At 40.5% G+C, this 19,034-nt stretch overlaps 1 protein-coding gene across 1 annotated transcript; it reads left to right on the plus strand.

The window, feature by feature from the left end:
• The first annotated feature begins 54 nt into the window (after nucleotides 1–54).
• On the plus strand, nucleotides 55–7,929 carry LOC119216398 (cystathionine gamma-lyase-like). Its single transcript, XM_037469196.2, has 12 exons — nucleotides 55–320; nucleotides 1,354–1,435; nucleotides 1,578–1,673; nucleotides 1,839–1,948; nucleotides 2,184–2,318; nucleotides 2,436–2,493; nucleotides 2,641–2,718; nucleotides 3,044–3,196; nucleotides 3,619–3,740; nucleotides 4,220–4,272; nucleotides 5,364–5,502; nucleotides 6,837–7,929. The coding sequence occupies exons 1-12, from the start codon at nucleotides 135–137 to the stop codon at nucleotides 6,852–6,854; spliced, it is 1,230 nt and encodes a 409-aa protein (XP_037325093.1). The 5' UTR covers nucleotides 55–134; the 3' UTR covers nucleotides 6,855–7,929.
• Nucleotides 7,930–19,034: the final 11,105 nt, after the last annotated feature.

A 19,034-nucleotide genomic window follows, 5' to 3' on the forward strand; every position in this document is an offset into this window, starting at 1 on the left:
TTGATGGGCCCTGATTGGCTCGCGGCGAAGCGTCTGGCACAGGACAAGATAAAACCGCTTTCTCTCCCTTCCTATAGCATGTAGACGCGCACTCGCTCCCCGTCTCCCCGTCTCCCGTTATCAGCACAAGAGCCATGGATCAGAAGCGCAAACAGAACGAGCAGAGCGATTTGTTCGCCGGCTTCAGTACGGCGTACAAATCGTTCGCCACAGAAGCCATTCACATCGGGCAGGAACCGGAGCAATGGAAATCAATGGCTGTGGTGCCGCCGATTTCTCTTTCTACAACGTTCAAGCAGCTCGCACCAGGAAACCATGCCGTAAGTAGTCCTCATGCCGTGGTTGCCTAATAAGGGCGGGGGCAAGAGAGTGCGTTTAAAACGCACAAGGAGCTACCCTCAGTGAATAATCTCAGGAACAGTAAACTAATTGAATGGCATTAAATGGTATTTACATGGCAATTATACTGAAGTACAGCGAGATTTGGGCATCTTAATGAGTTGTGTACTAAACAGAACATTGTTAGAATACCAATGCCCAACCCCGGTCCTACATCTGTTAAACTTGTCAGCATGTCAGATGTGAATCTTCTTCTTCTGCTTCCTCCCCCCCCTACTTCTTCATTACCTCCTATTTGGCATTTAAATACCACAAAGATTAACTGCCATTTGTTTCTGTCAATTATTATAGTTTTGTCTAGGTTACTCTTTAATAGTCACAATCAAATGCAGAGAGCATTTAAGCTGCAGGCAGCACATAAACGGGCCCTTTCATCCTCCAAGATGATGGGACCCACATTACACCAGTATTAACTTTCGTCAACCCATTCTGTGACATCCGGTAGTGAGTAGGTTGTCGTATGACTATTTCTCAATATGGACGTGTAGATGTTCTCCAGGCGAGTACTGTTATACACCATGTGGGTTTTAGGGAATGTTGGAATTGTACCTTTTTTTTAAGTTACAAAAGCTTCATGAGGTCTTAATAAGAGCTTGACAGAGTTTGCATGAAGTTCAAAACTTGGAAAATGGTTTATGTTTTGTACAACACAAAGTCCTCAAAGTGTTTTGTAAAGTGAAAATAATTGCACATAATGGTTTACTTGCTGTCTGGCGAACAATTTCCCAAACTCTTTTAAATGTCCCTCAAGAGGACTGCAATGATCCCAGTAAATTTCAGAAAAAATATATTTTCAGACACTCATGGTCAAGATGTAATTACTTACAAGTTTTGTGCACACGTACACAAAGACGTTATAAACAAACAAAGGCATGGACATCACGTGACCGGTATGGATGGTGTATCCTGTTAGAGATGTTCATTGAGGTCTTCTATTCCTGTTTTTGATTATAGGGGTATGAATACAGCCGGAGTGGAAACCCCACAAGAAACTGTCTTGAGACGGCTGTGGCTGCTTTGGATGGAGCAAAGTATTGTAAGTGTGACAATTCTAAGTGACGCTCGCATAATCGTGACCGGCATATTTCCCACAAAGAGAAGATACCGTACAACACGTTAATCATGTATTTAGATGATGTTTAACAAGGATTCTCCCCCCCCCCCCCACCTCCTTCCAGGCATTGCGGTGGCCTCTGGGCTGGCGGCCACAGTAACCATCACTCACTTGCTCAAGTCGGGTGACGGAATCGTCTGCATGGATGACGTGTACGGAGGTGGGACACCAGTTTGTGAAATGACTGTGTAGAAAAATAATGACGGCAACATGTGCCATTAGAAACGTCATGGACAAAATGGTCGTTGCTGTGAAAGTGTGTGGTTTGTTTAAAACCAGCTATCTCTGGAACTGTTAACTTAGGTTCAGCTTCTCATTTGCAAAGGCACAAACCGCTACTTCCAAAGAATTGCAACTGAAGGCGGTCTGGAGGTGTCCTTCGCTGACTTTACAAAGCCGGAGCTGCTCAAGGCCGCTCTGAAGGCCAACACCAAAGTAAGTCTAGGACTGTTTTTTTGTCTTGCAAAAGAGACACACCCGAGCACAATATGGTGTATTGTTCTCTTTTTGGCAAAGTTGAAGCCATCATTGTGAATCAGCATTTAGTGTGATGTTTGACCCGGCAGGTGAGGTGTGTGTGTGTGTGTGTGTGTGCGTGCGCGGGCGTCCACGCGCTTGACACTCCCTGCTAGACGTTTGTTTGCTTATACGTTGTTGTCTCTTTGTGTAGCTGGTGTGGATTGAGACACCCACCAACCCCATGATGAAGGTGGTTGACATAAAGGCTTGTTCTGAGGTGGCCCATGAATACAACAAAGACATCGTGGTGGTTGTGGACAACACCTTCATGTCTGCCTACTTCCAGGTGAGAGGGGGACATATTTGCACTTTCTGCTTACTGTTTTTTTTTTTTTTTTAAAAGAGTCAGTTTCCAGGACACAAGTAATTGATTAACGTGTGTGTTTGTCTCGTGCACTCTTAGCGTCCTTTGGCTTTGGGTGCTGATATCTGCATGTATTCAGCGACCAAATACATGAACGGTAGGTTGTGTACATTTTCCCATTTTACTATGATATCATAAACCTGACTCGACTCGAAGCACAAACCAAAGAGCTTCTACTTCAAACGACTTTGAAATGTGGACTGTATTAAAGATCAACCTTTACTGCATGTGTTTGATTTGTCAGGGCACAGTGACGTGGTTATGGGTCTGGCCTCAATGAACCGGGATGATCTGTATGAGCGACTGAAGTTTCTGCAAAATGGTGAGTGCAAATGAAAACGTGTTGCATTGTGATGTAATGTCCTTTTTCTGAAGGTCAGTTCTGTTTCTGTAAATGGGTGCAGGTTAAGACCTTGATCTCAAGAACTTCTAGTCTTGTATAATCACTTCATGTCCTGCCAAGCTGGATTTTTCAACCTGATCTGCATTCATTAATTTAACAACCAAAACATCAAACGTGAGACTAAAGTTCAGCACCATTTAAGGGGGAAGGAGGGGGGGGAAGTATTTGTTTCTGCTTCTTTAGTTTGACTGGTTCTGGGTGGCGTTAAAGCCCTTTTGTTCATTTCCTCCCCAATGTCATGCAGCTCTGGGCTGCGTACCGTCTCCCTTTGACTGCTTCCTGTGCAACCGAGGACTGAAGACGCTACACCTGCGGATGGAGCGCCATTTCAAGAACGCCATGGCCGCCGCAAAGTTTCTGGAGGCAGATGCCAGGGTGGAGCGAGTCATTTTCCCAGGTGATCGCTCGGCACTGGAATGCAGCAAACGTGTTTTGATATGTACCAGCGTATTGTTGGGGCGTGTCTGTTTCACTCGGCCAAATCATGCAACGTTTTATTCACACACACAAACTGTGTGTATATGTGTGTGTGTGTGGCACACTGCAGAAAGCTTTTTGTAACTTGTACGTAGGCATAATCGCTTGATCAGCACACCTACCTGTGGCGTTGTTCTCTGAACTTCTTACACGCTATAAAAACCCACAAACCCTTCGTTTCATGTTAGCGTTGCTAATCATTCACAACGGCTGGCTTTCAGATGCCATCGACCATCCCATTGTGCGCATTAAACAATAAGAAATGCAAGTCAACAAGGGTCCTTTGAGCTCGTTATGCCCCGCTTTACTGTTTTTCCTCATGTTTTCCCTCTTTCAACACAGGCCTGCCCTCTCACCCCCAGCATGCAGTGATGAAGAAACAATGCACTGGATGCCCGGGGATGATCACCTTCTACATTAAGGGGAAACTCGAGCACGCCACGGCCTTCCTCAGTAACCTCAAAGTAATCTAGTCGTGAAATCTTTAAACCTCAGTTTCTGTACTTTGATGAAATGCCTTCACAACCCTTCCCACTTCCAAAGAATGTGCTACAGACATAATGTTGCACTTTGCCAATGTTAGAACTGACATAAACCTGAACTCAATTCAAAGACTGTTTTGTCTGCATCCAAAATCTTAAAATGTTTTCTCCTCATAGACTATCTTCAATAATAGGATTTCTTATTGGCTTCTTAGTGATTTCAAACCGCATGCAGCTGTTTGTTTTGGAAAAGATAATCTAAAGCTGTTAGACTTTGTCACAAGATTGCACTTGCTGACAGACCTCCAAATTCTTTAAAAAAAGAAAAAGGACCTGACCCACAATATCTCTGCAAAAATATTCTGTGTACGGTTACTTGTCTTTTGTGTAAATTCACTTTTTCTATTCCATTTTTGTAGAGTTTTACAAATTGTTTATTTCATATCCTGTCTTTTTTTCAGTTATTTGCGATAGCTGAGAGTCTTGGTGGCTACGAAAGTTTAGCAGAACATCCGTAAGTATCCATGGAGATTTCTAATCTTTACTCTATATATATATATATATATATATATATATATATAATCTTTTGTATTTCAGGGAATTTGTACATTGAGAAAGACCAACATTTTAAACTGGGTCCATCTCACTGGCTAAAGTACAATTCAGATCAAATCCAAACTTATAAAATACTCATAAAAGCATAAAAACAAATGGCCTTAAAGGAACATAAAACACTAGCACCTAAAAGGAAAGCAACTTCCCACTAGATGAAGTGCTTCAGGTACATTAAACCGTTATGCAATCCAAGCGGCCTGCAGTGCTGACCGTGATTTGGTAGGCGGTTGACAGCTTCAGGATAATTGCTCTTCTGAAACCTGAATGTCCTGCTGTTACTGCTTCTCAGTCTTTTGTGATAAGGAAGGAATATGTTTGTTAGCTGGGTGAGATGAGTCTTTTCGAACTTAAACTCCCTGCTAATGTGGCATTTATAGATTTTCTGTAGCAACGGGAGATCACATCCAATTATTCCGATCGTAGTACGCACAGCTATCTTGTGATCTTATTCTTTGTTGTGCTTTCTTATTATAATAGTTGTGGTGTTCCATACAAATGACCTTGACCGAGTTTAGGTGAACCCCCACAGGTTCTGGGAAAGTGCACTCATAATTCCTTGGCTTTGATAACCCTCAACTCCTTGTTGTTTGAAAGAAAAGACAACAAAAACACTAATGTGTGGTCATTGGCAAATTGAAACCTCACGTCAGACGGCGAGTTGGGTCAGGGGTGGGAAGAGTTCAGATTCTGGGAAGCCCCAGTGTGATTGTAGAGGATTTAGGAGAATACCATACATAAGCAAGTAACTTTTTTACAAGTTGAACTACCTGCAACTTCCAATAAACCCTTGCCGAGGTGTCAATGACAGAGTAGCACCACAAGGAGGCAGCATACACCAAGCATAAAACATCCCTATGCGACTCTCTGACTGATAGTGTCTCTGAATTGAGACACTATTTCCAATGTCTCTGCTCGCAATTCTCTTTAAATCAGCAGGATGTCTGTGTTCATGACTCATGTAAGGCTTGGCATTGTCTTATTGTATTTTAGGGCGATTATGACCCATGCGTCGGTTCCAGAAAAAGAGCGGATTGTCCTGGGCATCAGTGACACACTCATCCGACTCTCTGTGGGTCTGGAGGATGAGGAAGACATCATTGAAGACCTGAATCAAGCACTGGCTGCTGCTGTAAGTATCATCCAGCACTGGAGGAGTTCCATAACGTCCCATTTCTTTTACAAATTAACAGTTTAAATTATGACACCACGTTTATGGGGAACTGGAATTACTTTAATGTATGTTTATTGATATATATAAGTATTCACGCTTTAAAGTGCAGAATAATGCACGGCTGTCAAAATGTGGACTAATCGGGCGTGAAGAGGTACCAATTGTCCGGGGACACATTTAGGGAGAGCCAGGCCAGGAAGAGTAAGGGACCAAGATTGAGTTAAGTATGTAGTGGTTGCACACTGTGAACTTTATTAAGTGCTGTGGTGGATCCACCACAGGATCCACTCCATATCCCTCATGCGCCGTCTAGGCGGCTGTCTGGGGTCCACTGGGCATTTTCTTCCATCTCCACATTGCTCAGCAAATACAATGTTAAAATTTCAAAAATAATAGATTATACTTAATAGAAAATGTTCCAGTATTCCCGAGTTTCACTGCTGGTCTTCAGATCCGGCCCGATCCAGCTCAGACATTTCTATTTTTGTTACCTGTTTTGCTGGTCTTGGTGTGTGAGGTTTTATGGCACCTTTTGTCTTTTATTCTGCCTTTAGCAGGCTCACTGTATAAAACAACTTCATAATATTTCGATTGAACTGTTGGCATGCAACGGCTGGTTTGGAATGCATTCGGCATATGAAGATATTTTACGACAATCCTGCCGGGGAAGGAGTCATCCCTAATTCCCCCCTATCAACTGCATTACCATCAGTAGGGAATTAGAGTTTCCTGGAACACCTTTTTTGCCAACTCATGCAGCGGGTCCTTGAACGGCGGGCTGCGCCTCCTCTCCTCAGGAATCAGATAATGTCTCTGAATCTCTCTGCTGCCCATCTGCTGCAAATGGAAATTAAATGGAGACAAATATCTATAATGACTTTGTGGTCCAGGGAAAAGGCACCGCTGATGAGTGGAGCATTTCATTGGACTGGACGGCGGGTCAGATTGGGGCAGGGGTCTAAAATGTACAGAACGAGAGTCCTCTTCTTCGGGTTGTAATCATTTCAAATCGCTCTCCAGTGGGTCATGTACCAAATGTACGTAGCTGTGCTATTCTTCGTCTGTGGTGTTTTATTGATCAAAGTTCTCTGTAGCGAGGGCCCTGTGTTACCCTGCTGTTGACTTGCATTTCTTGCAGACATTTCACATGCCTCAGAGAGTGGATTTTCCTCTTTAAGGATGTTATTCATTTTCAGAGACATGCATGTCATTCATTGAAGCTTTAGTTCTGTCTGCTGGATGTTGAGTGAACATGTCATTTTTATTTTATGTTTTTGCTTTTCTTTTGATAGCACCCAAAGACCAAGTGAGATCAACAGGGGCTGAAGTTGAAGTCTGAGTCGGTAAGAAGACCGGAGCTACCAGAAGTCTCAAATCCTGGCCGATCAACACTTGGTACCTAGTATCAACGCTCTAAAGTTGGAGATCAAACTATCAGCGATCAACTTACAAAATACAAATCCTGCGCTCGGTGGATCATTTATATACCTTTTTAAATGAGAATTGTTTTGATGCCTATTTTACTTTGCCATTATTTGTAATCTAATTACAAATGGATTTGCTATGTTGGAGGGATGTTAATGGGGTGTTTATTCAATGAAGGCTAAAATCATTTAATTATTTAGAGTTAGAAAATCTTTCCAGGAAACTTATTTACTGTAGACCATTCTCCCAATATCACTGCAGCTGTAATCTGTATTTATAATGTTTTAATTATAGCTGGCATAGTTTCCTCTGCGAACAAATGTGTTGATGATCCCATTAGGTTCCCAGACTCAAACAGGCGAAGCTAATGTCCCCATCTACTGTCAAAGAACAACAAATGGGTCTTTTCTGTCAACTTCTGTTTTCACATCCATAATCCAAATCATTTTATTAACAAACAAAATCTCCTTTCAAACATACTGACCAGAAATCTTGTGTTTTTGCTTAAATAATATTGATGATCGATATTATTCTATAAGTATATGCTTGGTCATGAAGAGAAGAATCCTGTTCCTCATGTTTGAGACTAATCCGGACATGAATTAGTTGTAGATAAATTGGTGCCTGAGTGAGTATTTTGTAGGCATGTGTCTTGTTCAGAGCTGTTTCCCTGCAACAACTGAAGGCTGTTACAGGAGTATTTCTCCTAGGTGTTTCTAATAATGCGTTAGGGTGGACTGAAAACGCTAAATTTCCCCCAGGTCTGAAAAAAAAAAAAAAAAAAGTCAGAATAAATGTGTCACTGAGCCTCTCGCCCATAGTCCCATCCCTCCCCAAGAATACGCTTCATTTGGGACAAATCACTTGCGATCAATTGTCATTTATATAACTGAGAAATCACTTGCGATCAATTGTCATTTATGTAACTGAGAAATCCATTAAAATGAGTTTGCAGTAAAAGTCTCCGTGTCTCCTGGCTTCCGCCAGTCCGCCATTAACATTTTATGTGAACCAGGGAACCTCTCAAATGTAATATATGCCTCTGGCTAATGTGTCAATTTAGCAACCGCAATCCGCCTTGGAAGACTTCACGAAACCTGTTTTAGGGGAAAGGTGGTCTAAATGGAAAGTGGACTAGGGCCTATTTTGGATAATATATCTTCATCAGTTGAACCTCAGACATGAGTGCAACTCTCTGATGATACAACTAATGGAGACCTGAGAAGTTTTGGTTTTTGAGAGGTTGTTCAATTTACAAATATTGATATGAAATCATGTGAAATTACTGCAAGCAGTACAGTCATGTCCGTTTTTAAAGAATGACAGTATATTACTATAACATTCCAAAGAGATTAAAGAGGGAAAAGATTCAGTGGTGAATACAGCTGTTCAATTCTCCATTCATAATATTTATTTTACAGATTTGTACAGATTTCTCCCTGTTCTAAGTCTAGGGCTAAACCAGAGGTCTAGCCATTCTTCACAGCGATGCAGGATAACCTCATCGGAGACTGAACTTTTGCAAATTGAGTTGCTGCGTGAAATTACCTACACTATAAAACAGGGAAGGCGACGATCCAATGAGACAACCAAACGAACCAAACCTAAACGATTCCAGCTGACCTTCAGAGTATTACTCTGTACACTTTCGTGGGATATAGCTCGGTTGTAATGGACATCAACATTCTTTTTTTTTTATTGTGTCTGCCACTCCGTGTGTGTTAAAATTGGTCCTGGAGCCCTGAATGTCATTCCTGCCAGCTCTCACGCTGAGATACCATGAACCCAGATTAATCTCAGACGTGTGTTTTAGGAGAGCGAGACTTGACAAGAAAAAGTAATAATAATTTGATAGATCACTTAGTTTCACCAAAGTGAAAACGGACAGTTCAGTCATTCATGAGCAGCCACCCACTGATGCGGCTGCTGCTCGGCAAGCTAACCCAGTAACATTAGCACAATGGCTTACTAGATCGCATAAAGGCTAACCCGATGGCATTGATTGATTCCTAAATTACTAATACAAAGCTACAAGGGGTTTTTTAACAAATATACCGAGCTCCGTGGTCTCCCGACTCAGTCTGTGTGTGTGTGTGTGTGTGTGTGTGTGTGTGTGTGTGTGTGTGTGTGTGTGTGTGTGTGTGTGTGTGTGTGTGTGTGTGTGTGTGTGTGTGTGAGCGCTGGTGTGATTGCATATAGAGAAGCCACTGAGTGCACATAAAGGTTGGTTGTGAAAATGCTTCATGAGTATATCTATTTTTAGCTCTGAGTCAATTATGGCCTTACTGAAGTCCTAACAGTATAGGGTGAAAAGAAATAATTACTTAATTAGTCCTTTTCTCACAAGTGAAAGATCATAATTAGTCCTGTATTGGTCAATTTTGCTGTTGTTCTGAGAAAAAACACAGAACAGCAGACGTTTTGATCATGTACGTCAGCAATTTGAGGAAAGTTGTTTTTTCATATTTTGGATGTTTTCCTGTAGTGTTGTATGACTCAGTCAGTAGATGTCTGCTGAAATACTGCTGCCATTAAAAATAATGATGTTAAGACCGGAAAGGGAAAAACCATTAAGCGCCAGCAGAACAAAAAATATAATCAAATGCACCCAACAAAGATACTGAAATAAACGCTTTAATATTTAAAAACACTCTACAAATCCCACATTAGCTCTCGCTGGCATGTCTCCAAAAAATGTAAATGATTTTAAAATGCCAGTAAAATGATTTACTATCATTATAAGAAGTGTGGCAACCTTTCACTCTCTATCCTTGTTGCAGTAGGTATTAATCCCTGTATCTTACAAGGTTGAGGCTCATGAAGGATGCTGGCGGGAGGCGGACCCTCAAGGACAATACGCTGTGTTTACGTACGCACTTGGAGGACTATTCTATCTGTATTGAGTACAGAGTTCATTAATGCTTGGCATGAGCTAAATTTGCATTCACAAGCAGCAGCAACTCTGGGAAAGTTGCCTTGTTTAATTTCATTTTATAACATCAGTGTGTGACGTGGTGTTGTTCTGAATAATTGCCCTAAACACGTCATAAAAGGATTGTCCCACTGGACTCGTACCGTGAACACTGTAAACTAAACCACCCGAAGGCACCATATGCATAAGAAAACCAACACACTCTGTTTTCTGTTGCAAATTGCCACTTGAGGAAATGTTCTGAGCAGCGACACACGTCCGACCGCCTGTTCTAGATGGATTCGAGACCCTTTGCATTTCTCGCCATGTCAACTTAAAGTCATTACATACGTCATTACATATGCATGTTCCTTACTTGGGGCTAAAATCTGTACTTGCGCGCAGCACGTGCACATAAATGCTCCCAGATGTCATTAATACTCTATGTGTTTGCTCTGCCTCCTCATGGAGAACAAGGTCCAACACGAGTCCATCAAATCATACGGCAGAACCAAGCACATTTACAGTAAGGAAACACGTTGTCCGTGTTAACACAGAGGAGATTAATTCGTCAGCAGATTGAACTGGCTGGAATATTTCCGCTGCCCCCGACCCTGTCGAAAGGAGGGTTTGCGTCATTATTTATACTCTGAGGTGTGTTGAGTTGCCGAGAGAACATACAGAGCAGATTATGCCTTCTCTCCGTCTCAATCTGTTGTTTCATTTGTTTCCAAGAAGTACTTTTTGCTGTAGGAAATTCATCATCCAGTCAGTAAAAATATAAACATCCCATTTGGCCCACTAACAGCAAGAGTTGCTGCACAGATCTTTGTCCTCCCAACTGAGTCAAACTGAGCCAAAGACACAATTCATGTTTTGTCGAATCGGATGAAAATTCTTGAGTTTCTCTAAAAAAGGTGCAATTAGCGAACATCAGCAACTGTTGGACATTGTTCAGAATTCTTGCATCTTCCTGCTTAATTTTGTAGTTTCATGTCTCTTGTTCCTGGGGTTAGCTTCACTTCCTGCTGTGTCCTGTGATTGTCTGCAGTGTCAATGATTGTTTCCACCTGTGTCCAATCTCATGCACCTCCCTTGTGTATTTAAGCCCAATGTGCGCGGTGCCCCATTGTTACATGTTGTTGGTGTTTGTCCCTGGTCTCTGTTGATGATTTGGTTTTGATCTATTAAACACAACATTGTCATAAAAGGTGAATAAAAAGCCCTTTGCCAGAGCAAAGTGTTTATGAAGGATTAATTATTTTTTACGTGATATCTCTAGTTGTGATCCATATTTTGAATTTCCTTGAGTTATTCTTAATTAATTCGAAGTGTTTGCAGCAGATCCAACCGTGTGCGCTTTGAAAAAAAAGCCTCAACTGAATGCATCTGCAGAATAGTTTCTGGATTCAAGGATTTTATTTGCCACATCGTGTAGCAAAATACCCAGAATACAATAATACTTTGCTGTGTAAAATGCTAGTAGGAGATAAAAATAATAATAATGGGAATGAAAATAAAACTATATAAATATTTCCAAGACAAAAATGTATAAGTATATTTAGTGTAATAAATAACTGGCCATGTGTTATCAATTAGGGTGCCTGGCACCTCAGCGCCGCCGAGCCAAGGACCTTAAACAAGTACCAGGCCAGCAGGACCAATGTGTGTCACACTATAGTAACCGTAATAGCAGGCTCTCCCAAGCGGATTAGTCCAATATAGATCAAACAGCACATTGTGCAGTGCACAGGTTTACATGCACACAAACCACTGCTCCACCTGTTCACTTCAAACTCTCCCAGTGTGTCTGTGGCTTCTGGGTCCTCCTTCCTTAAACCTTTGTTCACTAGTCGATATCCTGTCTGGGATGAAACTTTACCTGCAGTTTTCCCTGAACATTGTCTTGTTGGTGAGTAAAAGTGGTAAAATGGTAAAAGAAAACCAATGATAAAAGAACTAGTTTGGAAGTTGTGTTTAATCTGTTCTGCTTTTTCCTCATATAATGCCATATTGTATTTTGACTTGACTGTGTCTAACTAAGGCAGAGGGATATAAAGTAGCTTGTTATTTGCGCTCTTAGGGTTAGGATTAGTGTCTCCTGTTTGTGTGCCGAGGCGGACATTCAGCACAGTGGGCACTTTACTGACTCACTGACTGCACACTTAAAGTAATGAAACTGACTCTGTAGCTACAGAAATGATCCAAAATGAATCTTTTGTCTCTTTTTATCGACTTTCTGCACAAGTGATATTTAAAATGGGATCTGTTTGATGTTTGAAAGTCACTGGTCCTCAACATCTGTGTTGGCAGATACGAAGTGTAGTGGAGGACATGGGACACGGACCTGCTCTCACACTCTCAGGCTTGTCGCATTTCCATCTGCTGATGAGAGAGGCTGCAGATTTATTATGGCCTGATGTCCTTTGAGGGGTTACTACCCCATAAAATCTATGTGGGAAAAGACACACATAAACATTATCTCAGCCAAAGTAGATCAAAATGTTGGATGTTTGGAGCGAGGAAGCCGCAGAGGAAAAACATCAGAGAACATGAAGTAATGGGGTTTCTATGAAAGAGAGTGAGGTGAGACAGAGCAGTGCTGACGAGGCAGGTGGAGATGTGAATGTGTTCATTTGGATGTTAATAACTATCAAAAAAAAAAGATCATATTTTATAAACCCAGACATGAAAACCATTCGAGAAACCGTGATCAAATATTGTGTTGTTAATCATAGCCTAATTGTTAGATTTATCTTTCTCATAATCACTTTGTAGTTTTTAAATCTTTTATCTGCACTGCAACTGTACTGTTCTTCAGGGACACGTTTTTCTGCACTCAGGTTTCTTTTACAAACGAGACACTTGACCTTATTGAATAAAGGTTATATAAATGCATATGCAATAACATGACAGGCATACCTTTCAAAGAAATTGCATGCAAACTGCAAGGCCCGGCCTGGTGTGTCCGTTTGACAAATAAAGAGCACATGTATTCAGCCAGTTATCCCTTGAAATAATCTTCATATTTGACAATTCTTCATCTCACGATTTACACCGAATACGCCAAACTCGGTACCAATGCAAGACGCAATGTGCACTTTATGCAGCGAGGTGTCGAGTTCGTCTTGCTTATTGGAAGATATTGGAGTCGATGACCATTTCATTTCTGCAGCATTTCCTTTTCTGTGTGCAGATACTCTAACGTAAGTTGACATTTAGAGTAAAAGGGCTGTGACAGAGAAGTGAAAGTGCCGCACTGTGGCTGCTTAGAATTGAGTCAGCAACATAAACCCAGATTATTTCACCGTATGAGTTATAGGGCTCCTTACTATATCGGACAGATCTGCACTGGTGTTGAATTTGTAAAAATGCTTTTGAATCTATTTCAGTTTTAGCACCTCTCTATTTTTTTTTACACCAGCAAATACTTGCTAATCTGACACTGTCACAAACCTCTGTCACATATTTCTTTAAAAAATGAACATATGATGGACATTATGGACAATAATGGACATGGACACCTGAGTTGCAAATATTCTGTAATAGTTTAGATTTTGTAGTCATTTGATTTAGTTGAGTATGCCTTATTTTCTCCAATCAATCTTTTTTTCATTTTGGTACAGATGTACAAATCCTGCAAAACCAAAAATGCATACAGATGTCCGATCTATGGCCCACGAAAAGATGACACCATAAGCCAGCGTACCCTTTCCAGCTGCGAGGCCCGCGGTTAAGATCAATGACAAGGGTCAAATATAAAACATGTTTGACTACATTTATTTGCAGGCAGCTTGTACTGAGCCAGTGAAACGTGCACGGCATTCATCCGATGCCGACTTGACTGATTGAAGCCATCTGGTAGAAACAGGTCAGGATGAGGAACATTGATATTGATGAGTTAATGAACGTGTCTCTGCAGCGAGTAGTCAAATATTCAAGGTTTCAGCTTAATTCTAATGTGTTTAAACAAGAGCTCTAGCTTCCCCTGGCAGCAGTACCGCAACTCCATCTGTTGTGGGTTGCAGGTTTTTTATTTCTGGGGAAGAAGCGCAAATCCCCACAACAGTCATTAGTGTCACAATTGATCAGGGATCTGTAGCAATTTAACCGAGCAGTTAGTAAACCTCAAGGTTTATTTTCTACGTGATGCAGTTAAAACAGAGTGCGAGCCATGCAAACACGTGCAGGATTGTCCTCTTGCAGACAAATGTCAATGAGAACGCAACTGGAGGCTTGGTCAAAGAACTCAACCTGGTTGGTCAGATGGAAAAATTAGAATATTTCAAATTCTGTTTCTCAGACACTTTTTTTTAGAAGAACAGCTGATGTTTCATTTAAGAGTATTTCACCAATACACATTTGTTCCTTTACTTTAACTGTACAAATATCACAAGTATAATTTTGAGTTCCCCTTTTACCTTCAAGCCTCAATAAGATAGACCAAAAAAAATGTAATCTAGCCAAAAAAAACAAAGAATTCTATAAAAATGCTGCCAAAAAGGACTTCCCTACTCTCTATTAGCTGTTAGCAAGTTGTGTTGTGATCTGCGATTTCTCAGCCCTCTCTGGTCTCATTTTTTCCAGTGTTTATATTTACAGCAGAAAAGTATGTCATTAATTTCCTGACATCATCACATCACATCATCACAAATGATTCAGCTTTCCGTCTTCAATTTAAAATCATGGACCCATCAGTCGAGAGTAAAACTGAAAAACTGTTATTTAAAAACACGGCACAATCAACTAGAACACAATTTAATATATACATATACATATACATATACATATAAAGACATGGAAATATGTGATCAAAATGATCATCTTCCATTTTTTTCATTTTTAGACACGTTTTTTTAGTTTATAGATACAGACAAATGGAAAGTAAATGTGCATTACAGTTTCCTGGCCAAGAGACTGGAAGTCATTGCGGCGAACATTCGAAAAATGACACCTAGTTTCTGTTGGAAGTGTTCCAATGCATTCTGTCAAATGAAAGCACTCCTTGGTTTTACAGTATGGTGCATTCTGCCATTATCTGATTCAGCTTGTAGAAGCTGTGCCAGTCAGCTTCCATTTGGTTCAGTACAGGCTCATTGCAATTCAGTTCAGGCTCAGGTCAGGAGCATGAGACCTTTTACTGAGACACTTTACATTGCGATATATTTACAAGACACCTTGAAATATCAAGAGCTACAGACAATTGGGGATGAGATGATTCACTGTATTTTTTTTTTCTGTTGGAGTGTACAATGTGTACCTCTTAGCAAAGCTGAGGCTTAAACATTTTGTTTTCACATGCCACTGATATTCCATTGTATAAAATCTATAATACATGGTGTAGTTATACTGCTGCTTATTTATTTATTTTTCTTATGTTTTTATTGATTTAGTATAGACGCCGACATCTTTGAGGGAATGAGATTGCTGAGGCAGCAGCAGCAGGGGCTCACTAATAATGGTTACACAATAACCAAAGCGAATGTACCAAAGTGGCCGTCTGTTTCAATGTAATTGGTTTATGATTTAACTGACAGCCTTGTACCTAACGACCTGTAATCAGAAACGCTGCCCTCTGGTCACAACGGCGACCGACCCTGATGTGCGAAAGCCATTTTATTGCAATTTTTAATAGTTGCTTGTGGAGCATAACATACGACTCTGTGGGCTTAGATAAGCTGCCTTAAATGTCAGTAAATAGTCCCACTTTGCGTATCTTTCTGCAGGAACAGGGAAGATTGCAGTCACGTTTTCCTTTTTTGGAGAATAGAATATTGAAACTGTTGAATTTTCCCACATTGACTTTTCCAGATTAAAACCACAGAGGCTGCAGCTTATAAGGACTCCTGCATCCTCTGAGTAAATAACAATAACAGCTGAGCAGAGAAGATCATTTCATTGAAATAAACTACTTTTAGTTGTTGTTCGAAACCGATTATACGTGGACCATGACTTTTCTCCCTGTGAAGAAATTAGAAAGCTGTCCGCCACTTTGTGATGTCAGGGCATTAGTGCTCTGCAGACATTTCCGTGACCGATGAAAGGTCTGCACTGATTAAAACTGATGCACGGCGGTGGGTGGTTTATTTATTATTCTATCCGGGGAGATTTCTGTGACCGAGTATGAAAACAAAGGTTTGAAAACCATCTGTTTTCACCAGCGCCAAATATGTTCCTCTGGGCTACCGGATTATTTATCTTGAAAAGCCAAAGTGTATCATTTCTTTGCTGCTGTACAATCTTACTGGAAATTTAACCTTCAGTCAGGAATTTTGGTCACTTTGAAGCCAGCTGGTTTTGCTCAGTTCGGACCGGTGTGTAGCTGATTCAATGTGAAGCAATGCTTTTCCCCTTCACACAATGTCTCGTGGTGGAATATTGATTATATGATCCTTGGCAGATCCCTGGAACAGATATTCTCTTTATTCCACCTCTCAGCGCAGCCACAACTCAATGGTTTCAATGTTTTTGTCAAGGTTGCAGGGACCAAAAACCACCGTACCAGCTGTTAAAATATGCTCTGTAACTTTAACTGTTTTTTAAAAGTGTACAATTCATTACATGCTACGATTAAATTACACAAATTGCCCAAGACAAAACAACCATATAGTATATTTAGAGTGGTAAAACAGATGCTTCCCAATCAACATTTACATTGTTACGTTGGTCCAGACCGAGACATCTTAGACCTCAGTGGCTCATGTACACATTCTGGGTTCACATTTAGAATAATTGGGAAGCAATGTGTCCCTATGGTTAAGGTATGATTAGGTCAACATTTTAATTTGTTTAATACCTTAATTTGTGACTAAATGCATGGGGAACTAAAATGCTAAATTAAGACGTTAAACACAGTAACACAGTACATGTTAGCTTTGCCGTTTTGAGCAAATAAGCATGCGACTTTTGCATTTAGCAACTGCGCACGTTTTGGCACAGGTAATGTCTCATATTACTCATGCTGCTGCTCAAAGAATAAAGCCAAACATTGAGTTGACAGAAATTGTTGTTGTTGCATGAACCAAAACATTTTTTCAAATTGATGGCAATCCATTAGCTGATCAGAAAGCTGATGTATTGGATGGGTAATAAGCAATCGTGTTCCTACAGGTGCTCGCTTCTGAACGTCCACCTGCACTGTCACAAGCATCCAAATGCCTTTTTGCATTTTCTTTACAAATTGTGGTGCTTTGCGTTATCTTCCTAACAAGGCACAGTGTCAGACAGCAACACATTTTTATTTCTACATTTTTTAACGACCTCCCTTGTCTGTCAGGTGAGAGCCAGCTGAGTGAGGTACTAATTCATCACATCATGTGAGCAATTGCCCACATTCTTCTGTGGTACCATGATGAGAGTAAAGTAGTTCAATGATTCAACAAGAACAGCAGGGTTCAAGCCCCAGGGTTGGCAAATATCCACCCTTTTGAAGTGAGAGGTTTCACCTTGTGTGAATACCGGTAATACACGTTTTTCATAACAAATGGTGTTACATGAACAATACAAACGTGTGCTGTTAATTAAATAGCTGCATGAGATGTGTATTGTTGCTTTGGATCTCAGGAAAATGTGTTTTAAATGACAATGCGTTGAAAGGATATGTGAGAGTGGTTTTTGAAATATGATTAATCTTATAGTACAGGGAAAATGTTATCTGTTACATTATCGGTTGTATTTGTATTTTTAAAGCACAAAAGCTGAGGCTTTTGTCCAAAGCTGCTTACAATAAATGCATTGATAAATGATTCGAGTCAAGTAAGATACCCGAGCGGAACCTGCTCTGTGAACTATAGGACTGATCAAATAATAACACAATTATTACAGTACATGTCATTTAGCTGATTTTTAACCCGTTAGTTAGGGGCAGGTGTCTTGCTCAAAGACACTTCGAAATGGGATAATATTAAATATTAAGCTTTGATTCAAATGTAATGAACACGTTACAAATATGTACACAAACTTTATTTACGTTCACATTTACACATATTGGTCATGATTAAGTTTTACTAAATATTTTGAATACATTTTCTTTATTTTTAAGTAACCGTAACTCAAATATCACATGCCATTTTGTTCCCATTATTAAAATGATTTAAAGTTCTCTCAATATCTTGTGTCCTGAGTTGACTCATTTATGTTTGATGTGTCTACAGTTCATTTCACAGCTCAAGTTGAGCTTGTCAACAGTACAACTCAGATAAAAATATCCAAGGTGCTCAGAATCCCAATTCACGACCTTGTTGCTTGTACGATGTAGACCCTTTGTCGTATCTCAGCACTTGCAGCGTTACAGCTGTGTTTATTTAACAGTTAGTCGCACTAAGTGGGCAGAAATCAGCAGTCTCCTGGCTAATGTGTACCTTCCAGCTTCCATTAGTGTTGGCTGTGTCCCCGACTAACCAGTGTCAGACTACTTGTGACATAACTGTTGATAATTTACCAGCAATGTTGATGAATTATCAACATTGTCTGCCCACGGTTTGATGTAAAATTGTGCTCATGTATATCTGTGTTTCTCAAACTGTGGGGCGTGGCCCGCTAGAGGGTTGTAAAACAGGTGGTATTACATAGATACAAAATACAAATCCAAGTTACCTGCATTCAGTTGATTTTGATCATGTTAAACATGATTTCAAATGAGTTGCATTGTAAAACTCCTATTGCCAAATATTTTTTCCACAGGATGCACTTTTTTGCAGTCTAACAAAATGGTTGGACATATTTTGAAGGATTTTTCTTCCTCCAAAGTGGGTCAGAAAAGGTTTGAGAACCACTGATGTATATCCTTATGTCACTATTGCACATATCTGTGTAAACCTCTGCATTAGTTTACAAAAGTGTTGGAGTACGAAGCTACTGTAAACTTTGTGTATATGTTGTTTGACACTGTATAAAGTGGCCTGAAAAATCTGCGTTACTAACTTTTGTCTGGTTTGTGTCGCCCCCGACTCTCGCTGACAGCTTCTTGGCTCTTTCGCTTAACTTAGTGACTGCCGGCGGACGCAAAAAGATAACAATCCGCAGTCTGGACTTCTCAAAGGACCTGTGACCTGACAGCATGGTGGAAGGGGACACAAGCACTGCTACTCCATTTCCCATTGGAATATCCCAACATTCATTGAAGGATTGGAGGAATATGTGCAATCAGCTGTCC

The sequence above is a fragment of the Pungitius pungitius genome, chromosome 7 (assembly GCF_949316345.1).
Source record: "Pungitius pungitius chromosome 7, fPunPun2.1, whole genome shotgun sequence".
In the NCBI taxonomy this organism is placed as follows: Eukaryota; Metazoa; Chordata; class Actinopteri; order Perciformes; family Gasterosteidae; genus Pungitius; species Pungitius pungitius.